The sequence below is a fragment of the Strix aluco genome, chromosome 7 (assembly GCF_031877795.1).
Source record: "Strix aluco isolate bStrAlu1 chromosome 7, bStrAlu1.hap1, whole genome shotgun sequence".
Taxonomy (NCBI): Eukaryota; Metazoa; Chordata; class Aves; order Strigiformes; family Strigidae; genus Strix; species Strix aluco.
In genome coordinates this window covers 38458421-38484559 of record NC_133937.1, presented here as the reverse complement: position 1 = coordinate 38484559, position 26139 = coordinate 38458421, and the positions used below count along the sequence as shown (strand labels likewise).

Below are 26139 nucleotides of genomic sequence, written 5' to 3'. Positions count from 1 at the left end.
CGAGATGGGAGAACAGGGATTGGGGCTAATTTCTTACCTTAATTATGGGAAAATAGTCCTGATAAAATCTTGCCTCTTTTAAATCCCTGCAGCTTTCTTATCCTCTTAATGATGACACTGAAAAGACAGTGACCTACTGCATTCCCCCTGCTATCACCTTCAATGGAGAAAAAATCCAAACTCTAGTTATGATGGTTACAATGGCATGTCCTGATAGGATGAGGGGTAATGGTTTTAAACTGAAAGAGGGTAGACTTAGATTAGATGTAAGGAAGAAATCCTTCCCTGTGAGGGTGGTGAGACACTGGCACAGGTTGCCCAGAGAAGCTGTGGCTGCCCCCTCCCTGGAAGGGTTCAAGGCCAGGTTGGACGGGGCTTTGGGCAACCTGGGCTAGTGGAAGGTGTCCCTGCCCGTGGCAGGGGGGTTGGGACTAGATGATCTTTAAGGTCCCTTCCAACTCAGACTGTTCTATGAATCTATGATTAATGTAATACTTTAAATAGTGGTGCCAAAATCTCTCCAAATTTTTTACTTAAGTCTTGCATCCCAACTCCTTATCTTTGCATCCTGGTATCTCTAGTCCGTATGTGTAGTCTTTGTCTTCTACTGCTACAGAAGTTCACCATCTAATCAACCTTGACACTTCCCTCCCGGAACCCCAGCTATCTTCAAAATTTGTGTAAGTTTTGACACTGACAGTATGACCCCATAATGTTTTAATATTTAATCCTGAATTACCTCCTTTTCAAATATGCTGCCAGGTCCCTTAAATAACAAGGTTCATGTTGTCAGATGCTGTTCCCGACTAACATGAAGTGCTTCTCCCTGTCCCTAGGTGAGAATGTGGACAGCAAGTTGGAGTCCTCGAGACAGCAGATGCCAAAGGACCAGTCAAAAGATTATGAGATAACAATTCCCTTCCTTTTGAATGGAGAACAGTGGAGACCAGTAAATGGCATTTATTCAAAGGTTAGTCTTCATTTTGTCAATTATTTTATTCCAAGGTGTATAACAATTGAAATGTTTTAGGGAAAAGTAAATGCACTTACTTCATCATATCTGTTATACTAGTATTTTTTTATATTTTTGTAGACCGCTGACTAAAATTGTTACTTACCTAATTTAAGAAAATGGGTAATGTCTTTGGCTGAAATTAATACATTTTTACTGTAAAGTGGCAATCTTATTTCTGATGGCAGAAATGGAAGCTTGAAGTTAAATAATTTCTTTAACAAGGTTAACACACATTGCTTGAGGTTGTATCATACAACAGCAGAACAACCCCAAAAACTGAGGGAGGGGCAAATACAACAAACACGTTTGTTTGATGAAATACAGTCTGACAGCAAGAACTTGAAGGAAAAGTGTAAATAATGTTGCTTTGTTGACTGCAGCCTGAGGCACTACCTGGAGCCCATCATGGGAGATGGGCCCCAAATGCCATCCCACGTATTGCAGAGGGAATTGAGGGCGAGTCTCCCTTCACATTCTGCTTTCCCTTTGCCTAACAAGGGCATAATCTGTCACTGGCTCTGACTAAGGAGGAATTGTTTCCCCCTCTTGACAGGTCCTGATAAGTCTTCCTCCTTTTTATCCCTCAGACGTTGGCAGATAATATGGGTAGCTGTTTTTAGGAGAAAAGGGCTGTTTTCTGTCTCCTTGGTCTCCTGCTTGAAGTATGAAGACGGGTTGTTGTTGTTGTTGTTTATTATCACCGAAGATGTCATGGGAATCTCTTACCCAACCTTTTTAACTGAGATCCAGTATTGTTCCAGGTTACTTTTTATATTGTACTTTTAATTGTCAGAATGAGGAGAAAAAAGTTAACTTTTTAAATAGGTAAAAAAAAAAAAAAAAAAGGGAAAAAAAGCAAGCAAAAACCATCACACACAAGCAATGCAAACAGCCCAGACAGCCCATTAGGAACAGCTTGCTTTATTACATTGGGAAAGTGTTTCAGGGAGAAATCCTGTTTGACTACTGCCACCATTTGCGGGACACAGTGTTTTGAATCATGCTGCTGACTGACAGAACTAGGTGTGAAAGGAGATTTCAAAACAAGGGATCTGACTTTCAAAAAAAATCTTGTCTGGATTAAAATTTTGTTTCCTTTTTCTTTTTCCCTTCCTAAATGGGAAAGAGGGCCAGTCCTAGTTTTGAATATCTGCAGTGATGAAAGGGATATCATTGTGGGTGTATAATGGCTTATCTTAGAGAGATAACACAGATGGCTTGGTCCTAGATGTATGTGCAACTCTATTTTTAGATCGTTTAATTAGAAACAGGCATTCTCCATATAGAGTTCTTTTAGCTACTCACTGTAGCTTTCTGAAAGAGTTACAACAGAGTATCTTTATGTGAGTAATGATAATGTGATTTATATCATTAATTTGTTTCCCAGAATTGCTTTCAGTTTAAGATGAACATTAGAAAAGATTTGTGGTTTGGTAGAAAGATCCTCATGCTGTATCAGCACTTTTTTTCTTTGAATACTTCTTTTCCATGGAAACTGTTATAAATTAAATACACAAAAGTACAGAACAGGCTGTGGGAAGAACAACAGCATTAAACTGGTAGAGGAGAAGAGTAACGAATAGCTTGTCACATAAATATTGATCAAAAGCACAAAAGTTAAATACTGTTGTATTTGATGGTTAAATAGGACCTATTGTTCTTCAACACATTTCAAAGTGTTCCTCGGTTTTATTTTCATTTTATATGAAGTAAAAAAAAGTATGAAGTACTGTGTACTTGTAACTAGGGGAATGGTGTTGCAATAGAATATATAGTAAAATAAATAATGTAGTGGTTATAAAAATGACAAAGTATTAAAGTTATTTGTGTATAGATAATTGCCTCACAATGATAGTCCCATTCTCCAGTCCTTTGATCGTAAATACTCCTTGCTTAACAATTAGTCCCCGAGAAACCACACTAGTCATTTAGTGCAGCATACTCTTTCTTTCCCATCTTGAAGATAAAACTGTCCTTTTATTTACCCCAGGAGTCACTGCAATATCTGTTGGAATATCTCATTCAGAATCTGTCAGGAATTATTATTAAGCTAATGACTTTCTCGTTGAGGGCTGTCTGTGCCACTGTGTGCATCTGTACACTGTGCAGAGCAGAAGCAAAAAAGCTGAAATCAGTCACACTGTTTAATCACACAAACACACAGACCTGCTCACCAGCAGGAATAAAATTACATTTACTGAAAAGAAAAAAATAAAAAAGTTATATAGCTATAACCTGGTTTTACTTTAATACAGTTAGGGAGTACTTTTTCAAGGACATCTAATGATTCCTAAGAATGACAGTTCAAATTAATGGTAGGAAAGATCCAATTTTAAAATCAGACATGTAATCAAATTATATTTAAAGAATTTTGGTTTCCCTAAGTATCAATTTAGTGTTTTGTTTTGGAGAGAACCTATCATTTACTGGGCGGATGGATTTTCTCCTTGCCCTTGCCACCCTAAGTCAAAGCTATGAGAGACCAAGACCAGGATCTCATTGTGGTAGTAGTATTTCAGAAATGCTATTGCTTCTTCCTTGTTTAAAAAGATGCATACGCTCATGCAAACACTTTATATAGGGAAGCACATTTAAAAAATAAAATATTTATACTTAAGAGAAGTTACTATGGAAATGCATGTATGTTTTTGCAACTGTACGATGCTGTTCATCTAGTTAGTGGTTGTTAACATATCTCCTGGCATCGCTTGCTGAATTCAGAAAATTTAGATCATTTTCAGTTGGAATATTTTAATGGTGCCCAGTTACATTCTTTTATTAACTGGATATAATATCCTGTTGCTAATCCTGAACATGCCGCTAAAATTAGCGGCTACTATTTTGAGTACCCAGTTGTTGCTAGTCAGGACTACTGATGAGTAACTGTATTTGTGGGCGTGTGACAGCAAAATCAGGACCCTGAAATGTTGTGCAACGTTGCTCTGTGCTTTCAAACAATAGCGGCCCATATTCACTGCAGATGTGATTTCCGTCTTCGCTGAAATTCTGTGCGCATTATAGAATGTGTTGATAGGTCATTATACGTTATAGCTCCAGTTCTCCTTCCACTTCTCTTTTTCATTTCTTCATCACTTTGCATTCGGTGTCGATTTTTTTTTTTTTTTTTTTCCCAGTGCTTGGTTTAAACCCAGGAGGGTTGGGTTCTATTTTTCTTAAATTTTTCTAAGGTTTGAACAAAATTGTTTCATTTTTATATTATTCAAGTGCAGGAAAAAGACTCTTTTCCCTTCATGTTTCCAGCTGAATATTTTTCTTCAAACTTGGCTTGAGACTTACAAATCAAGCCAAGTTTGATGAGAGTTGGGTAAGTGATGTTTTAGTACACAGAACACTTTAGGGAAGATTTTTAGAAGACCATCTGTTTGGCTTCAGCATTTATCCTCACACCCTGTTAGGGACACACACTAGTTAATGTGTGCCAGATCCCTGCATCACAGGAGCTGTAGGTCAGGTAATATTGGTTGTGTTAGACTGAGGCCTGAAGCACGTGCCTTCTCTTGGAGAGACAAGTGCTAGGCAGGAAGCTTTTCACATGGGCATTAAGGGTTTCTTGGCTCCATTTCTGTGCTTAAAAGGTTGTAACTGTGGGGGAACGCTGCCTGCCAGAGACCATCCAGGGCAGACGTGAAATAGTGTAATGCTGGTGGGGGATCCCAGTGTGGCATTGCCCTGAGCTGACATCCATTCTCCCAGAGTGACACACTCATTAATGAAGTTGGCTTTGTATCCAGGGTTTAGTCCAGATATTAAAATGCATTAAGTTTCTGGGAAATTGAAAGCGTTTTGTGCATATATGATAAGATCAATTATGCAAGTACACATAGTCCTCAGGTTGTGGCACCTGTCACTCAGGTGTGGGGTTTTTCTCCAGCCTTGGCTGTGCAGGATCTATAATGCTGTTGCTGGCAGCTGCAAGGACTCAAATATAATCATGAGACTGGTCAAGTGCTTTGAAAGATTTAATCCTCTGAAGTTTCTAAAAGCATATGAGCAAGTTAGGTGCAGCTCTCCTTACTGGGTGATGCTTTGCGCCTTTTGATGCCTATGCACACACTTTTGTAACTCTGATCTCAGTATCTGTCTGAATGCAATATCAAACTGCTCCATACACAGGTGTATGCTCCAGTCAGGCAATGATTACCATTCATAAAAACAAATTTTGAGTGTAGCTGAACCTGGGCAGTTACTGAAAGACCTGTGGCCAGGCAGCATAGAGCTGAACATAGTTTCTGAAGAGCCACATGAGAAGCTGGAAAGCCCTGAAATCCTGAAATGCTTTAGGCTGCTTTGAGTTTCCGAGTTGCCTGTCCAGGTTGCTTTTAAATGCTGCAGAGAATTTGTTTTTTAACATTAAATTTGGGTGATGTGTAGAGGACAATGAGCAAATTTTGGTGTGTAACTTCTTAAAAATAATTTACTATGAGAAAGTAGATGCACACAATATACCTGTCAATGGATTAGACCCTTAATCCACTTCAATCACAGTGAGTCTCACCTGATTCTCTTAAAGTACTGCCACTGACTTCAATATATAAAAAGTATATTGGAAAAGTAACCTCTCCCTCACCTTGCAGAGAGTTAGACCTCTCATTTAGTGGCAGATGCTGGATGGCTTTCCACACACCAGGAGATTCAGATCTGTTGCTGTTGGGTTTAGAGGCAAGTGAAGGAAAAGAAAGATGCCCATAGTGGACAGAGAGGCCAGGAAGACCCGCAGAGTGTTCCTGGATTCAGAACAGCTATGACTCCAGCCTTGATGACTTTTAAATCCAAATAAATCAGAAATTTGTTCCCTTGGGGGAAGGGTGGATGGATTCAGAGAACATTAAAGCTGCTTCACCATGTTTAAGCTTTCAAGGCCAGATTCTGAGCAAGTGTGAATCAGCTTCCTTCCTTTGGCTGGGCTGGTATAAATCAGGTTTGCAAATTGAAATCTTAAAGAAGTGTTTTCAAAAAAGAGACAAGAAAGATGAGAGGACAGAGTTCCTTTTCTTGTAGCAACACTCTTTTTTTCTTTCTTGGTGTTATGTTATACTTTGAGTATAAACTCTAGCAATGAAATGCAAAGATAAAGATGAAGGCCAGCTATAAATATATACTTAGACCATATTTCTTCTGGTTTTTAAGTGTATGCTTGTCACAGCTCAAAAGATTCTGCATGTAAAGTGGCAGAAGATTACCATTTTTTACTGCTTAGCATGCATTGCATCTCATTGAGCTTGCAAAGAAGTAGCTTTTGCATTTCTGCCTGCCTCATTCGTGAAGTATTGTGTTATGGATTGCGTTCATAAACAAACATCAGAATCTTGATTATCTGTATGTCATTCTGGACACTGATTACTTGAATCTCAATGTGAAATCCTCCACTGTCTGTAAAAGTATCATGTGCTCTGACAGTTGTTAGTTATTTTTGTGGTTCTCCAGATTTATCAGATGTATTGGATATTACACTGATTCTTTTCACCTCTTTGCATTTTTTTCATGCCTTCACTGTAAGGCCCTAATTCATCCCTACTGAAATAGGTAGTTTTGCCATTGAAACAAAAAAATACTGGAAAGAACAAGAAATAACTTTAAATTTGTTAAAAAGTCACAGGAATAATGCTGAAGATTTAAGTACATATTCAAAGCTGCCAAGCAGGGCTGAGCCTTACCCATTTGATCCTATTTTTATGCTCTTTCATTACTGCCTTTCTCTTGCAAACTGGTAGAATAGGCACAGTCTATTATAGTCCACTCCATCATCCGGAGTTATGGCATGTACACCAGCTTCAGTATTATTATGAAGTTATTGGTGCGCCCATTAGAAAGACCCCAATTTAACAAGATCTCTGTGCTGGTTCACGTTTCCCCTCTTTGCTGCACCTCTTGGTGTTCTCGTGTGACTCTAATAGAGGGTTTGATGCATGGAGTACAGCTGAGAGGCCTGCTATGTCAGCTAATTAATTTAGTGCTCAGAGTTTTCAAGAGCAAACCCATTCAAGTTTATTTCATAACTGGCATAGCCTTCGTGCAAGTGATAATTGTTTATATTCCCTTCAACAGAGCCTCCTGCTGTTCTTTTTCATTTGAAATAATTACCAAAGTTTAGACTTCCAGACAATTGTATTAAGGGGAATCATACAGTGCTGCTTAAACAAGTCTTTGAAGACTGAGAGGACAGCTTTCATAGCTCTTTTACATAGTTGTTTTACATATCTTAAGAGAGAGAAGCATAAACAGAATTTATAGTCCTCTCCATATTTTTATGACTCATGAGTATCAAATATAAGAGGCAGAGCTGTGCTTGCTGCTAAGGCTGTGTCATCAGCTGGGAATGTAGCTTGGCACAGACAGCCTCAGCGGTGTGAGAAACTGCACTAATCCTCGATAAAATTCTCTGGGAGATCTGCTTCTTGAGCCTTTAATTAATAACCTGGTAGTCATTAATTTAATAGCCTAGTAAACAATCTGTTATTTCTTTTGCTTTTTATTATACCTATGCCCCTGCCTTGTAGGGCCACTGTGAGGGCTAATTAGTTCAATTATGCTCTATTATTTAATAACTCTTCTGCATTTCTTTAATTCAGAAACTGCATAATTTTTGCATGGAAGCTATTAGGCAAAAGAGTGTATCACCTCCTCTGGTACTCGGTTTTATTTTTGTGACTATGCTAGGGCTGGCTTGCTTCACTGCATGAGCAAAAGCAGTTTAAAGCCATCCCTCTCACCTATCTTGTGCAAGAGGAGATCCTCACGGAGGAAAGCATGTTCCCTTCTTCTCAGCCAGCCCCGTATCTGTGTTTAACCAATAGATCAATCTGAAAAGTTCATTTATGAAGGTTTTTAGAAATGTCGGTAGGTGTATCCTGATTCTAGGGACGTGCTGGATCTTACATAGCAGCTACAGGCTTGAGAAATTCCTGGAGCTGGGACCACCAATAAAAACTTTGTGTTGGTGATTGAGTAGGGGAAATTCTTTTCTCTGTCTGTACTGAATCAGTGCCCTAGTTTCAACTAGATATACTAGTATTCATTTCCTGCCTGAAACGTTTGGGCATACTGGGAAGTGTTAAGCAATTGGGATTCATCCCAGAAAACGGTCCATTTCATTTTTAGCTTAAGTGATACAGTGTGTTAAGTTTGTAAAGTTCTGTGCGATAGTTTATGCACAATATAAATAGCAGATATTATTGAAAGAGATTGCTATTTCAATAAACAGAAAATTGAGAGTTTTTTGTTAACCATCCACCAGACACCCTTCCCCTCCCCTTAGTGTCTTGGAGCCCTCAAGAGGGTGAATGTCCCTTTCATGAGCTTGTATCACGCTGAGCTGTTGGGAGGAATTTTGTCATACTTGGCCAGTGAAGATGGCCAGTGATATAATAGTCTTGGGCAAGCTCTGTCTCCCCGTACCACCCGGCCTTCTTCTGCCAGCGATTGTATACAACGGGACTCTGCAGAAGTGCTTTGTTGCATTTGCTGCCTGGGACCCACCAGCTATGAGGTAGTGTCTCAGATTTGAGCTTGAGGAATCCATTCATATGTTCCTCTGTAAGGTGATGGGGCTGAAGCAATGTTCTTTGACACGAGTTTTCAGACTGGTATTTAAAAAAAAAAACCCAAACAAACAGATCATACTTTCCGTAATAAAATGAAAAAAAATGTTTTGATCTTAATGATGCAGTTAATGCTAGCAACCCTTTAACGTGGTATTAAAATCTAAAACTAGGTTCTTGCAATTATGCAGCATTATGCTGGGTTTGTAAAGTGCTTGTACTGAGGCATTTTCATATTGAATTAATTTAGCTTATACTTGGCTATTTCATGACTCTTGCAACAGATCTTGCGAGCGTAAGGTATGAATTTCAGTGTTGGATTAAAATAATACTTTTCTTTCCAGCTATGAACACGTGATCATTTTTTACAGGCAAAAGGAGAATCTCCCTTGTTCTTAATTCTTACTGTGATTGCCTTGAGTCAAACTGAATGTAGCGCAATTCCTACAGCAGGGTCTCCCCCACCATATGCTCTTGGTATATGGCGTGTTCAGATCCTGAACGGAGTCCTCTGAGGGCTTGCAGGTAACAGCAGAAGAACTTGGGGCCTTTCCAAGGACTGAAGTCCTCTGAGCAGGGGAAGACCATGGAAACTAAGACCTGCTGACATAGGCAGTGATGAAAACCCTTATCTCAGGAAGGCATAGTAAATTGAATTGTATCCCGTGTATATTTTAGGGATGAAGAAGTAAATTTAGCTGGTCAATTCACTGAGTCCTATTGTTAGCAAGCCCGATGCCTTTGTTGTTGAATTATAATTCTATTTCAATATGATTTACTCAAACCCCAGTTGATTTATCTCTTCTATAGGAATATTTCTCATTTTTCAGAATTGTAACGAGAAATCATAGAGGTTATATGCAGTTTAAAGCTTGATAAGAAAAAAATAATTAGGATTGATTTAATAAGCCTTTGTGAAATGCTGTAGTAATATCTTGACAATAAAAGGATTTCAAAGTGTTGCTATTTTACTAGAAATAAAATGACTTGCCAAAAAGTCTGCCAATTGTTTTTGAAAAGCTTATGTAGATGAGGTAAAAATGATCTATATCAATTTGATATCATAGCAGAAAGTTTGTGCTCAATTTCTATCTTGAGGAAATTGTGTGTCCCTTTTGTGCACTGTCTTTCCTCAAGGACACAATTCTAAAGTATAATTGAACTTTTGAAGCTTAATTTAACAAAACGATTGCAATTTACAGCATTGTAGACGTGGTGGAGTGATGAAGCTTAGTGAGACTGGAGACGAAATACATTTGGTGATAATTTGTGCACTGCATTTCCATTTGTGTGATACGTGTGTGTGGTGGGGGTGGTGCCAGAGTCTGCAGGCATTTTACTGGACTTGAGCTCATCCCTGTCCTGCACGGATGTGCTTGTGGTATTTCTGGTCAGTGTAACGATAAATCGGCTAGTGATACTGGTTGCACTGAAGAATGTGTTTGTTCACCCTGATACAACGGTTAGACACATGTGGTTGCTTTGACAGGGCCACTGAATCCAAGGAGGGGTCCTGTCACCTCTCATTGCTCCTCAGCGGACCAGGATGCGTTAAGCAACATCTAGATCTCCAGCTCTGACCTTTTCATCCTCTGCCTCAAGTCCCAGGATGCTAATACATTGTTTCCTCTGAAGTTTGAATCACTCTCAGGAAATGGAGCGCTCCTAGGTCCTGCCCTCATTCCTTTGCCCTTACTGTGTCTCCTGCCTTAGGATCAACTTTATTTTGGTTCTTCTGGATGAACTTGTCCCCCCTTCCTCTTATGACCATCTCCCTTCACCAGGAGCTACTGGGCGGTTTCTTGGCAGGGTTCATCTCCTTGTTTGCTCCTTCTCTCTCCACTGGCTGCATCCTTCAAGGAGTGCTTCAGCATTCCTGCACAAAAACGGTCTTTTTGGTGTGAACCTGCCAAACCCTTCCCAACCAGTTGTCACTGTCTGGAGTGATTCCTGGCCTTCTGAGGCAGCAGCATTTTACACTGTGTGTTTGAAGTGAAGCCTGCAGATAATTTTAATATTCAGAAGAATTGTGTTTGTTACTTGAGGCCACTTAAATGGGCACAGGAGCAAATGTTTTTAGTCAAAGCAGCTGCCTAGCTAGGGAAGGATCAGATCTTCATTGAGATGCCTCATTTTTGCACACTGGTGGATGCTGTTTTCCGGCACACTTCATTTGTGTGAGTGTTGGAGATGGCAGGCTCCTTCGGGCAGCAATTTTGGATGAAATCCTACACTGGTGTCTCTCAGATGACATTATTTACTTTAGTTTCACCCATTCCATCATCTTTCCCTAGATGTTTTCCCATTAAGTACATCTTGTACTGAAAAAGAAATGCTGCTGAAGGAGGTCTGCTTCAACTCCTGGCAAGTGATGATGAGACAAAAGCTCTTAGATGTGTTAATCTAAACAGCCATAGTATCCCTGCCCCAAAAAGGACCGTTTCCTTGGCAGATACTGAATCTGCCTTTTTCAAAGGAGAGGGGAGTTTCTGGAAATGAATCTGTTGTGGGAAAAGCCAATAAGAGGAACTGTGTAATTTCGTCCTCAAAGCAACTTCTAGCATATTACTGGTTTTAACATTGCACACTCCCTTCTGCCTACGCTGACATGGTCAGGGTGCATTTTCAGCAGCAGAAGAAAAAGTGGGATCCCTAAATTGAGTATCTCCAACAGAAACGGCCTTTCTTTTGGTTTCAACAGACAGAAACATTGTTTAAAGCAGACTTTTTTTGGCATTTACTGGCATTACTAAGAAAGAGTTGGCAAGGAAAGCTGGCAGAAGGAGATGAGTTGGATAAGCTTTAAAGATTTTTTTTTTCCTATAAAATGAATATCCAGAAGCTGTGTAAATGTATTTTTTCTGTTTAAAAAGTGTATATAAAGACAACATATACACATTTTTGACTGAAATAGCATCTAAGCTGGCTGTGCCCTCCAAATTCTTTTCCCTCAATTAAAAAGATGGAGGAAAAAAAAGAAAAGACAAAACAAAACAACACCTCAGGAAATCCCTAGAATGTTTATTTGGGAACAGACCAGCCTGTTACAGTCATTAGCTTGCAAAGGTATTTCTGTTATAGTCAGAGGGCAAAGTGAATTTTAACCTTTTATTGCCAAGACATGTTATGTTTGTTAGTGAAGTAGCTATTGAGATACATTGAGGCATGTAAATTACTGTGAATGAGTGTCGTATGTAAAAAAAAAAAACCAAACCCTAAAAGTACTCCCTGCAGAGAGAAATTAAAATCAATTTAAATGCCCATAATTAAACATAAAGTACTATATTTCATACTTTATTGAGTTTCTATTTATTACTTTAACATTTCTGGTTGTAAAAGGCTTCAACTGCATCAAAAAGATATTTCAAAATATTGACCTTTTTTCATTACAAGTTTAGTGCAGAATTGCTTACTGCCATGGTGTGTTGATTATAAAAGAAAAAAGGGAATAGGGCTGGACTGGTTTAAACTGTGATCTGTGGGAGCCCTCGAGACCAAAGTGGTTGTTTCCCAGGATCCCCATAGGAGGGAGAGAGGAAAGGAAACCGCGACTCTATGGAGACCAAGCATCAAGAGCCTGGGAACATGGCAAGTCGCAGAGGGCAAATTTAAGATATGGATAGAAACAGTTGGGTTTCTTTTAAGATGGAAACCTAAATTGTTTGCTTTGTACAGTCAAACATCTCCCCTTTTATTGTCTTGCCCTTTTCCATCTAGAAAATGGGAATCAAGTTTAATCCAAGCCATGGGACATCAATTTGATTTTGGTAATGACCTTTTCAGATTAAAAGTGTTATTTGTATTCATACTCTTGCTGTACAACTTTTAGGGAGCAAGGATTTGCTGTTCTGGGGGAAAGAGGGATGTCTCGCATGTGTGGATAAATCACGCATGTGTTGTCAGAACAAGGGAACAAATATTTTCAAGATTTTACTTCTCAGAGAATTAAAGAGGAGAAGTGTTTGCAAAGCTGTGTACAAGGATTTTCACTGTTACAATCTTGGAGGCAATTTAAGAGCAGCTTGTAAGTACTGTGAAGAACATTAATTGAGATTTTTATAGTGTATGATGAGCTATATACATCAGTCCAAGTTTGGCATGATCACCTTTCTCTGAGGGAGATTAACATTGACATCAAAACACTTTATTTTAAGGAACATTTTGAGAAATAATATTTTAGTATATTATGTGTTTTTTCTTTCATGTTTACATTTTTACTGCTCTCAAATATGCAATTTAATCATCAAGCATCAATTTATTTTTAAAATTGAGTTAGTTTTAACACACTTCCATCCATCTTTTATTAACTAATTTAAAAAGAAATCTCTGTGTGTAGAACTGAAATCGACTCTAATTTCAGCCTTCGCAGAATTAGTATTTAGCAATTTCTCCAAATCTGTGTGTTTGTGATGGTGAGAATGACAGCTAGATTTGAGCCATTTCTTTAAAAGAGATTCCTGAGCCCTCCCCATTGCATTGCTGAATTTCCAAGTTGGTATATCTGTATCTATATTGATATAGTAGGTATATATGGTGGAGTCCCCATCCCTGGAGGTGTTTAAGAGTATAGGTTGACTTAGCGCTTAGGGATATGCTGTAGTTGGGAACTGTCAGTGTAAGGTCAATGGTTAGACTGGATGATCTTCAAGGTCTTTTCCAACCTAGATGATTCTGTGTGATTCTGTGATATCTATATTGCTATCTATACCTATATCATCTATATCTGGACATACATACAGATTCTCTGTTTCCAACCATGTCTCAGGATTCAGCTCTTAAATCATGGTTTGAAAATTTTTTACAACAATATGTGAGGAAAAAATGACTGAATAAGGTCACAGCAAAATTGTGTGTGGAAATCTAATCATAAAATCAAGTAGTTGAGAGGGAAGATATATACCATTCAGTGAAATTCCTATCAATGTTTCTGCTTTCTAGAACATGTTATTTGGAAGGAATTACATTTAGAAGCAGAGAGCTTATCAGTGTGTCCTTGTAGCATACTTGCCAATGTCATGAACTTCATATATGTAGATAGAGTTGTTCTAATTTTAGGACTAGGCAGTGGGAAAAAAGAAAGTGTATTGTGAAAGAAATAAAACCAGTATTCAGTCACTGAAAGTGTGGATATTATCTGTGTCATCATTAAAGAGCTTAAAAATTGCAGCAGGATTGGCTGGTATGGACATTTTGACTGATGTATATGAAATAAGTGTCTTGTGGGGCTCCCCCATTATTGTGTGTTGGAACTGAACAATATTTCCTCTAATTCTAACAATTTGGGGCAGGTAACAAAGAGATACTGATTTGGTTTTTTTCAAAAAAATATCAAAAAATTCTTCACAGCCTTCATTACCAAGCAATTTAGCCGAGTCCAGTCTCTGCTTGAAGTCTTCAAAGGCAATGTTGGTTTGTTTTTTCAGCAAAATCTTTATCTTAAGCTGAATGTGAAATCTTACATTGGGCATCACAATTAAGTCAAATGCTTTGGAAATACTGCAGTATGCTTTGTTTTTTCATCAACCACCCTGCCATTTTACATTTTTACATTCTATATTTTTATATTATATGTGTATATTTTCTTGTCATAGCAGTGAGAGTTTCAGAAGCTCCTCAAGACCCACAGTGAAATTGCTTTCATGATCTGTTCTTTTGGTGTGCTGTCTGGCACCTGACAGTCTACCATGAGCTAGTGAGAAGTTTATTCAGCATAAAACAAAGTCATATGGCAATTTATTGCTGTCTTTACCTATCCCACAAAATCGTTCCTCTGCATCTCTCGGAATGTGCAAATTTACTTCTTCAATTTTAGGGAGCTGTATCTTGTCTGTTGAGGCAATGTCACCGTCACACGTATATGGAAAGGAAATAACTTGTCCCACATGTTTAGCCTAAGGTAAAGTTTGTGTGTGCAAGGTATTTTTATCTGTGAATTTTGATTCGCAAACCAAAATTTGATTGAGTTGTTTGGGGGGGGGGGGGGGGGGGGCGGGCAGTTGATATACCTTCTTTATCAAGTGTATCATGACATTTAGGCTTCTTTAAAAACAGAGTCTCTATGTAAAAGCAAATAACTGTTGTCTGAGGGAATAATGCAGCATCCTTCAGGTAAGGCAGTTCAGAGTCAGTTGCTCAGGAGTCCCTCAGGGAATGAGTACACACGTGGCATCTTTGCTCTTCCTAACTCTTTCTCTAAGTGTAACCAATTTATTCAGTCCTCAAATGTTATTTTCTTGTGCACCTCGATAAGTTGTCCATCTGAGTTCCTCTCTAAAACTTTTCAGTCTTTTGGGGAGCAAGACTTCTCATTTAAGCTTTGTGATACAGCTCTAAAAAGCTCTTTCCCTCATCATCTCAGGAAATCAGGACAGTAGGGGGAACCCCTGCAGAGCCATTCTCTATTTATATGTTGATGAGCCTCAATGAAAATTTCCAAAAAGTCTATATATGCTTTTAAACCTGCCAGAAGAATCTGGCTTGCTCCTGTGCTTCTAAGTCCTGCTCTAAATATACTGTGTTTGCTGACACTTTGTGATACAGCATAGTGGTACCCATATCTGACAAACACTTGCTATTTATAGAGACACTAATGAACCTTTCCAGAAGCCTTCCTCTGCATTCTGCTAACTTATTTGACTCAGGAGTACAAAAACCAGAAGTCTGGTGCAATGTGTCGTGTTTTAACAAGCAAAGTTTCATACACTCATGTTGCTGAATTTCATTTAAATATGCAACACGGTGCAGCATTAAGGCTTTTTTTTTTTTTTTTTTAAGGGTTGTAAAGGAGTGGTAATTCAGTAGTTTAGGTTCATACCTCAATGAAAGGTTGGACTTTTTGGGTTTTCTGAAAAAAAAAAAAAAAAAAAGAGCGTTGAATGGCTCAAGAGCAAGAGTGGTGTGCAAACCTGTTCATTAATAATGTAGTGGTTGGAGCACTCATGTATAGGTGGGAGGCTGTGGATCAGACCACTGAGGTACTGAATCTCACAGGAGACTGCAGCCCCGCAGTCTGTACGTGTTTCATGCTAGATCCTCACTGAATAATTACCGTGAAGGAGAACAGTCATTAAAATAAATGAGAGAGATAGGTCACCTGGGGAGAACATGGGAAGGAGTGCAGGGAATGGTTGGAGGTCTGAAACTGTGGCCCGTGATGAGGACCAAAGAGCTGGGACTGTCAGTCTAGAGGGGAAGAAGCAGGGCGGAGACATGATAAATCTTCCAGTATGTAAATGGCTGCAGGAAAGTACGAGGGAGTAATTAGTTTCTGTGTCACTGTTAGATATGCTCCCCATCTAGCAGGGACAAGAAGAATGGCTTTACAAGGCAGCAAGTAAGAGCTCAGTAATGAAGATAATGAGAAAAGGATGTATTTACATGCATATAGTGAGGAAGGGAAGCTTTGAAGTCTCTCAGAGTGCACTTGATTTTCAGAAAAGCCAGAGAAACAGCTGCTAATGAGAGAGGTATAATTGATCCTGACATGGGGCAGGAATCTCTGGGGTCCCATAAACCACATTTTCTATGATTTGATGTAAATTGGAGACTATTCTTTCTCCTTTATAAAAACCTGCTTTGCAAACTTTTACCATCTCTACATTTCAAAGAATAAGATTTGAGTTTTTCTGAGTTTTTAAATACTTAAAACTTCATAGAGAACACTTCAGCCTCTTGCCTAGGGTGAAGAATTTGTTGCCCCATAGCTCTTCTTTCTAATTATTAGTTTTGCACAACTTAGAACCAGACTTTAAATAATACATAGACAACTAAGACATTAAATATAATCCTGTCTCAACTGGGTGAAGAGAAAATGCCCTAGCAGAAGTTGACCCTTTTGTTTCCTCTTTTAAATTTTATTATTAATTCAAGGACAGACACTGAAATCACAGAGGCGGATCAGGATGCCATGGAGGTTGGGATATTTATAACCTGAAGAGGTTTGGTTTAGGGAGGAAGTAGTTCTGGCTCTGGAAGGGCTTGTTAAATTTTGTGTTGTGCTGCAGAGTTCCCACATAAGCATGGACAAATCAATTAGCTTCTCTGTGCTGTAGTTGTTCATCTGTAAATGGAGATAGTGGCACATCTCTGCCTCATAGGTGCTTGGTTGCAGCAGTGATAGAGGCTCTTATGAACATGCAAGATGGTTTTAGAAAACAGTAGTAGACAGCCTGAGGAAATCCTTTCTTTGAGGAATTTTGGAGGTTCAACAAAGAGATGGATAAGCCATTCTGTTGAGACAGGTTATGAAAAAACACCCTGTGCATGTGAACTGTTGACTGTGTCCTGTAGTAGCACTTTCCTTATTGCCTCTTTCCAAAGCGTGTGCTATAAAATACTGTAAACAAAACTTGCATGGGGAGATTAATCTTTTGGAAGCTGGGTGAAGTCTCTTCTGTATATCTTTCTGGATTTTATGGAAAACTTGTTACACAGAAATAATTAGGCTTCACCAGAGGCCCTTCGATGGCTTTCTGGAAGTATAATGCCATAAACAATATTGGGTGGCAGCAGCAGACTCGTATCTGTGTCATCTGTTACTCTGAGAAGCATCAAAGCTTCAAAAGATTTTCAAGAAGGGGGAAGGGAGGAGAGGATTTAACTGCAGTGCATCATAAATAGACCAAATCCTGAGATGACAATTTCAACTGTTTACAATAAGCGTGAAGTAATTCAAAACACATTCTGGGACATTAGGGTTGTAAAGTCCCGGTAGATCACATGGGCTGTGTTGCAGAGCTGTCTTATTTTTAATTAGCAGTGAACAGAGACATGGTAATGGGTTTGGGGTTGGTTTTTTTTTAATTTTTTTTTTTTTTGAACTATCATCTGAATGAAAACATGTTTAGTCCAGAGCTGGTTATGAGTCTTTTTTTTTTTTTTCCCTTTCAATATCTTTTCTGCAGTTTTGTGTCAGTAGCTAAGAAGGAAGTAGATGGGATGCAGAGCATGGTGTGTTTGGGGCAGATAATGCTGTGGTTGGCCTATTGTTAGAAATTTTCAGGTGTTCAACAGATTTTTTCAGTAAGTGTTTCTCAGTAATATATCTCTTTTGTGGTTACTAACTCTTCCCAATGCTAAGCTGAAAAATATGATTTTTCTGTTTTAATTTTATCTTTTTTTTTTTTTTTTTTTTTTTTTTTGCTACAAAGGATAGTTGGTCTGTAGTTCTAGGTCTAAAATGAAGGCTGCTCTGTGACTAAAAGTGAGAATTTTCTCTCAGAAGACTATAAATCTCCAAAGCTGATGGAAAACCAACAGCATATGGCACACAATTCATCTAGTGCAAATACCTAAATATTCTGTGTATCATAGCCCATCCCTGGGAAAACTGTTGTATTTAAATCTCCATTGGGGTTTAATTCCGAAGGGGGGGGGGGGGGGGGAAATCTGTGAAACTGAAATAAGAAACAGAGAATTTGAGACTATCACCAACATTTAAATCAGTGTGTTGTCAGAGATTTACTGTGTTTGTTCACACAAAACTGCATAAAATAGACTTGTTTCAGGGAGTCTTTATTATTCTCTCTTACCTGTGCTAATTCACTGGCTTCTGATATTGGGGAAGGCAGGCAAAACAGAGCAGGACTCATACAAATAATGGAGCGACAAGAAGAGGGGGAAACATTGTAAATACATGCTTGAATGATATGTTAACATAAAGGGAACTGAAAGCTGTCCAGAAAGGCAGATCGACAGTCTTCTCCCATGATGGGATGCTCTGGTAGCCTGGGTTTTGCACAGGCAGACCTTGGAAAGAGGTAGGTTACACAGAGCACAATTAAAGTAGAGTTTGCAGCGTATAACTCCACTTGTTCCTCATCTTTTAGCTGCATGAACGACTGCTGATTTCTTCCATAATTTCAAAGCTACTGTCAGGTCTACTTTCCCACAGTCCCTGTGGGTATTTGAGTCCAGCATCCACTGGCTGAACTGGAAAGTATTCTTGCTTGTTCTGTTTTGCTGCATTGGTCCATGAGGCTGAGGTTGGGTAATTGAAACGTTTTACGAGCCTTCTGCAGAATTTTCATTTTTCAGTTTTCTAACCCTGTGCAGTCAGTTCAGCAAAGAAATGGGAATATTTGTGTTCATTTACGCTGTGGTAGAGCAGCTGAAGGTGACAGCGGCCTTTTCTTTATACTTTTATCACATGTTGCAAATGCCTTTGAGATGTTTCTTTCTTTGTTATCTCAAAATACTGCACTATATTGATTTTTTCTTTTTCTCTAAGGGGCTGAAAATTTCAGAACTAACCCTGAAGCCAACTGAAGTAATTGATTATCTGTTTTTACCTCCTCTTCAGTTATTTACCTCATGCCCTTCAAAGGAGAAAGGGTGTGCTATTTCTAGATGATTTAGTGTAAAGCAAATCTTTGCCAGAGCTTTAATATCAATTTATATAACCTCAATACAGGCATTATTTTTTAGACCCACAAGTTTATCTAATACGTCATGACAGAGCTTGTTCTAGAAATACCATTTTATAGCTTGTTCTTATGGAACCTGTGAGTAATAAGAAATGAAACATTTTCTATAAGCTCAGTTAACAATTGAAAATACTTGAGCAAAATATCTGCAGGAGCAATTAGATTAATATTGGCCTTCTATAATCTAGTTAGATATCTTTTAAAATGTATTTTATAATTATAGATACGTTTTGTTTACAGTTTTTTATTGTATATAATACTGGCAATGGCATTTTAATCTGTGTTTTGTCTTTGCCTTTGTGGTGAGAAATATGCTGGTCATTAATACTTTAAATCTCTGGGTATCATTCAGAATAAAACATATGTTTTTGTCCTAGGGAGTACTTTCATAGATAAGTTTTCCGAGCTTTCCACACTGCTTAGTATCATTTATTTTCTATGAGAATGTAAATGTATAGATGGGGTATCTGTGAGTAAAGTCTCCTTCTAATTAAGTAGAAAAATGTGAGATGCTGCCCACAGGTTTGCAATATCATTTGCTTTACTAGGAAATCTTCAGATCCTTCTTTCTCTTAGGGCACATTCCAGGATATAAAAATGATTCATGTGTCTTGGAAGTACAGCTTTGGAAAGTTTGTCAAGTTATCTTGAGTAGCCCAAGACTGGGGTGAAATCTCCCCTTTCATTAGTTTAAAAAATATTAATATTTTATCTGTCTTTGTATAATTTATTCGTCATCTTCAGAAGATCATCAGAGACAAATTACAGTTTGAAAGAGTGGAAATTAGATACCGACTCCTCACTTCTGGTTTACGTTCCAGTATTTGTGATGCAAAAGGGAACTTGAATCCAGAAGCACATCTGTGATTGCAATAACAAATTAGCGAAGAAGATTTAATCTGAGCCACATAATATGAAAAGATGTTTAGAGAGAATGAAGTCTGAGCTCAGAGATCTTGGCACAGCCATGGTGCAGTGGAGCAGAGTGATTGGAGGGGAGCGGGAGGGATCTGAAAGTGAAGAACAGCATATGAATTAAGCCAAATAATTAAGTGATTTAAGCAATAATCTAGCCAACCCTCCGAGTTCATTCAGAGAAGCAAAACATATATCATTGCTTCTCTGGAGATTGTTGCAATGTCAAGGATTCAGTTAGCCAGAACATTTAGACTTACCCTATACTTGCATTAAAAAAATCCTTAAATTTCTTGTTGTCTGAAACTGATTGTATCTTTTTGCCTTTCAATAAGTTTCATTTAGTTGCAATTACTCTGGCTTCAAAATCTTGAAATCAAATGAATTAATGAAAATGGAAATTCAGAACTCTTTCCTAATTAAGAACTGAGCTTTTCAAGGAATATGAAAGGATCTAATTTAGAGAAAGATGTTTGGAGAGCATGAAATGTGGCTTGAAGGAGATACATGTGCATTTAATATAACTTACTGAGCCTAGCCAGATTTGTATTGACGGGAGACAAAAAACCATCTGAAATCCTCTTTCAGTGATAGAATAATTTATGGGCTTTCTTGAAGCATTGTGAGTTGACTTTCAGTTCTGTGAAATGGGTGGCCATCTCAGTTTGCTTCTTAGTGGACACAGTTACTACTGTATTTTTCATTATATCTTTCTGTGTTAGTTAGCTGAACCGTGGAAATACTGGGAAGGGGCTGACTGTGGTTTTTGGTTTTGCTCTTCGATGGCTTTGTAACCCTTCCATATGGATGTGGAGAAACCTCCATCCTGGGACTGTCACAGGAGGCTCTGATGATGCAGGTGACACTGAAGGGACATAAGGAGTGGGCAGGTGGTTCAGATGGTGTCTGTAATGGGCACAGTTCAGAATGGACTTAATTTGCTATTAGCCCTGAAACGCAGCTCTCTTGATCTGCTGGTTCCCCAGCATACACAAATAGATTGTGCATGCAGTCCCCGTGCGTAATACATGGAGCTCATCTGCTTGTGCCCTTCTCAGCATGCCAGACAACTCCCACTGTGGAGAATATTTTCAGATATAATCAGGAGGACGTGTCATTTCTTATCATTGGGAACTTAGAAGTAATTATCATCGTAATTCTTATCCTCCACAGTGCACAGCACATTGTGGGTTCCCCACAAATGTATGCTGCAATAATTACGTGCATAGAAGGAGAGATGTTTCTAAAGAGGGTCAGGTTTGCTGTTCAGCTCCAGCTCTGTTAAAACAGAGTGGATGCGTGGGTGGTGAAATGGAGAGCTATTAGAGAGGAATACTCACAGAAGGTATGGTGGGACAAAGGGAGTCAGGTGTATAAAATATAATATAACAGTGGGTAGCTAGTTGACATACAGTCTTTGACACAGTCCATGCTTGACCTTGATTTTTTGAGTAAAGAATATGATGTTGTAATCAAACTTGTAGTAAAAGGAGGTCACAGTCCCCAGTGTCCTGACAAAGAGGAGGAATTTTACTTTTAAAGCTATGTGTGGTTTTAAACCCAAATGGGATCTACTAAATTTACATGGCATAGTCCTCAAAGAAGTTCACGTACATTTTAAATTGGCAAATATCAACAGCTGTTCATTCACATTATAATTACCCAGATTGCAAAGGACGGTCTACAACAAGTTCTGCTCAATAACTAAGACTATGCAGACCCACTGCAATTGCTTCCTCACTGCCAGCTCTATTAAGTTTTGTTTTGTACCACTTTACTACAGAACAGGCATGTTTGTTTTCCTTGCACAGCCTTCCACGAAGCATTGTTTAAGCAGCACGTAATGTATTCCAACAATGAAGTACTTTTTGCTCCCATCTGTTTGATACCAAAATGAACAGTTGTGATTCATACGTACAGTGTAAATGCTGTATAATGACTATAGGTTTACTTTGAGCAAATTCCAGGTTATTTAATTCCTGTGCCAGGTTTTTGTCCATTTTTGAGTCAGGGAAAAATTTCTGATGTTGGGCCTGAACTTTTCAGGTGTTAAACATCCCTCTAACTGCGTGACCCATCATCGTCCAGAGGTGATAGTAAAAGGCTGCCACGAGCAGACCGGATGGTGCAGCAGGTACCGGGAAGATGAGTTACCACATGCTTCTCGGACCTTCAAGGCTGTGTGGCATCAGGTTGCCTTTTCTGAATATAAGGCCATGCAGACACTCCCCCAGAGACTTACAGGGCTGTGGGTATTTATATTTTAACTTGTTGGGACAACACAGTAAGAAAAAACAATGTAGGGGGAGGATTTATTCTTTTAACTAGTCTTTTAACCAGACTCTTCAACAAGTCTTTTTTTTTTTTTTTTTTTTTTTTTTTTTTTTACTGCTAAAAAGAGCCTTATATTTGCAGGTCTCTCAAAAAGCTAAAATCTGCATTGGTGCAACCAACCTCCTGCCCGACCTCTTTGGCGGGGTTGCAGTGTGTCAGGGGATAGGCAAGGCACGGTCTTTCCAGCCAGTTTAGGGAACGGGTAGTGATAGCAAACAACACACCCCTCCATCGAAGTGGAATTCTTGACCTGCTTCCAAGCTGAGGACCTACCAATCGTCCTGATGGTTTGGGTAGAAAGTTCTGCGCTCCATGAAGTCGGATCAGTACCTGAATGACAAAATTGGGTGGCCTTAGATAGCTTTGTGGAGATAGTCCTTCAAAGAGATGGCAGGCAGCACCTTAAGCGGGGGTCTGTTTGGGACACATCGCAAAAAATGAGAGCTGGCTAAAAGCATACATATTTTTTTATTATTTTTATTAGTTGTTCTTAATACAAAATTGAGTTCACAGTTTGGTGCAGTCACTTCCATTCAGCCAAAACCATATGTTGTTGCATTTTCCTTTCTTCCTTCCTTTGTGATTCGTGAAGCTAACGAATCACCCGCTCCCAGATGCGGAGCAGACTCCTTGCAGGTCATCAGGCACACAGAGAAGTGTAATAAATACACACCGAATGTTGGTTTATGTTGGTTTGCATCCATCCTGCTGCAAAGATACAGGAAGGGCTTCAATACCTCGCACTGGCTGGTTTGTGTTACAGCACGCATCCTTCTCCCAAACCACATCCTGAAACGGAGGATAGCGGAGCTCACTCCCAATCGGCTTTTTCAAAGCGTTGGCAACACCAGCCCTCTTTTTCATAATTCACTAATGTTTGTTCTCTGAACTTGTTTTTAGGAATCTTTGGAAGATTTTTGTTTCAAAGTTTGTCCTGAAAAAGGAGTATTGATTTTGACCCATTTTTAACCAATATAGTTCAGCAGCTAATTGGATAGCTGCTTTAAAAACCAAGGCTGCCCTATTTGCACTGCTTAGGTTTAATTAAAAAGAAAGAAATGACATGTTTTGCTTTTCTTTTTTTAATGTATAAAGTAATGAATTTTCTGTTAATCCCTGTTTAGCTGGCCAAATGCACATAAATATGTTTTAGTGCAACTTCAGTGCCTGATAATGAAAATACGGTGTAAATGTTGAATTCAGCTTTCATGCCTGACTTTTTACTGACACCAAATAAATTCATAGCATAACAACTCAGCCTCAGAAGATACAGATTTCTTTAAAACATCAAACTGGTTATTTTGGATTTGCTCCTGAAATACTTGATCCATAATGTTATGACATTTTGAACATGTTTTAGCTAGGTTATTCTTTAATTTAAAAAAAATGTAAATCAGGAATAACTCACAAAAAGGATGTAGCTAAATTGTAAGCATGCTTTCCCTTTCCCAGAGTAGTCATTAGCTTTGTATTTCTGCATGGAAACCAGGAAACTGTGTGCTAGAGCTGTGTAGTTTTATTGATTTTGGTCTGGCACAATTAACTTCTCAGTTTCCTCTTTCTTGAGAGTTGTTTGCTTGGATTTTTAACTCTGGACAGGGATCCTGGGACACCAACAGTGAGCAAAGAACTGTTAATTTAAATAACCCTTTATATAGAGATGCATAGGAGGTTTTGGCATGTGTTGCCAAATAACCTGATGACTAGAGACTGGGACTGCCAGTGGTATGGAGGCAGAGCACCTAAACATTATATTTTTTTAAATTTTAATTGAAAATGTTTAGCTTATGAAGAGAAGTCAGCTAAATTTGGGTTATTCCCAAAGTTGTCCTGTTGCTCCTATTTTATGCATGTCACATGAGCTCCGTGGTGGGGTTTTCCATTCCTGTAGGGAAGGCAGGGAAGGGGCAGAAAAGCTGCTGCTGTTGCCTGGTCCCTGCTTTAGGACTTCCCCGTGTGATGGTTTCTGCTGTGTCTTGTGGTGGGCAGCAGGTTGCATGTAGCTGACTGGCAGTGTAGGAAGAAGGAAAAGACGAGGGTGGAAAAGCCTGCCTACCTCCAAGCAGCAGATTGATTTGCTGTAGAACGAGGTAAGAAAAAGGAAAAAAAATTAAAAAAGAAAAAAAAATAAAAGAAATTTCAATTAGGAATTATGCCTTCTGGATAGAAGAATCTTGCATCTATTTGTACAGTCATCAAGAAGGAGAAGGGTATGATCGTCTGTTTTTAAAGAAACACTATTTTAAAGTTGGGAACAAACCTGTAAGTTCTTTGGTTTCCTACATCATTGGAGTGGCTCAGCCAATTTGTTAAGGGGCTGTGATTCTTTGCTACACCATTAGAGGAAAAAAAAAACAAAACTGCAAAACACTCCGTTCTCTTTGTTGCTACTCATTATATACAGCCACAGGGATACATGCTTGTCATTTGACAGTAAGGAAAGCACAGCTGAATTCACTGCCCTCAGGAACTTGCAAAACAATATGAATTAAATGTTTATACTTTTCATGTCTGTGTGAAATATCACTTGATTTTGGAGGTGTTTGCAAGAAACATAGCCTCTTGTGTTTGCTTCTAAACTAAAGCCAAAAGAAAAGGAAAAATACTTATTGATTTAAAAGCAATGCATGCAATTTATAGTATTTGTTGCTGATTGTAATTATCTTAAATGTATATACTTTGTAGACAGCTTGCATTTGTTGGATTGAATTCCAGTTATCATGGTAAGATTCCCTAGGTGGCTTTATTTCTTATAGATTTCCCAGCTTTTCCCTCTTTGTGTATTACAGATAGTAGAGAAGTAATATCGGCCCAAAGATCTGATACTTATAAACATACCTTATAGCACCACACAGAACGTCAGTGTGTGATAAATAAGGGGGGAAAGAAAGGTATTTTCATATAGATAGCGGAAAATGGCATAGAATTTATCCCTACTGGAAATAATGTATTCTTTCCTCAGTTATGCAATGTCTAATTCCTGTTGTTAGCTCTTCAGATACAAGAAAGTGCATCTAGATGTGTGTAATGTAACTATCTGATATATCTCAAAAGTCCTTAATTTCCAGAGCTCTGCTTAAGAGATAACATAAACTTATGACCCTTACTTTTTTTGTGTTGGAAATTCTGTTTTCGGAGCACAGAGGAGAAAGCAAATAGGGTCTTATCCTTAGAGTAAATGTTGGTGCTTTTTGCACAGTTTTAAGGCTCTGGATTAAAAAATGTTTGCAAATTGTCCCCTGGTAGAGTACTTTATTACATCATCGAGTCTGGTTTGAGGTGTGTTAATGCTGGGGGAAACCAGGTAACCAAAAGGCAACAGTCCTCGTTGGCTGGCTGTGGCCAGTTGTGAGTAGATAATTTCTGCATGAATGAGCTATGTATTTAGTTTTGTTCTAAATAGATGCTGAATTTTCAGAAACATATTCCAGTTTCTCCAAATTATGGAGATGTCTCTTCACTATTCCTCTCACTGCTTTCATAAACAAACACTGATTTGCTTCTGCATCCAACTGCCTTGTATAATGCCATGTTAAACTACCATCCACAGCCACGTACATACCAGAGCCAGGCTAGTCAAAATAAATGACACTTGTCTCTTGCATTTCTAGACTGGACATTAGGAAAAAAATTTTCTCAGAAAGAGTGGTCAGACAGTGGAATGGGCTGCCCAGGGAGGGGGTGGAGTCACTGTCCCTGGATGTGTTTAAGGGTCATTTAGATGAGATGTTGGGGGATGTGGTGTAGGGGAGAACTTTGTAGAGTAGGGCTGATGGTTGGACTCGATGATCCCAAGGGTCTTTTCCAGCCTGAATGATTCTGTGATTCTACGTTCTTTACTCATCCTATGGGAAAATTATACTTTGTTGCCATGGTCTGGTACAGTGATGAC

At 38.7% G+C, this 26139-nt stretch overlaps 1 protein-coding gene across 1 annotated transcript in view; it reads left to right on the top strand.

Annotated features, from left to right (window-relative positions):
* ADAM12 (ADAM metallopeptidase domain 12) overlaps positions 1-26139 on the top strand; it is a 185170-nt gene that overhangs the window by 16843 nt on the left and 142188 nt on the right. Inside the window, exon 2 of the mRNA XM_074831520.1 lies at positions 837-970. Within this exon, the coding sequence (XP_074687621.1) occupies positions 837-970 (134 nt within the window). The remainder of the gene's footprint in view (positions 1-836; positions 971-26139) is intronic.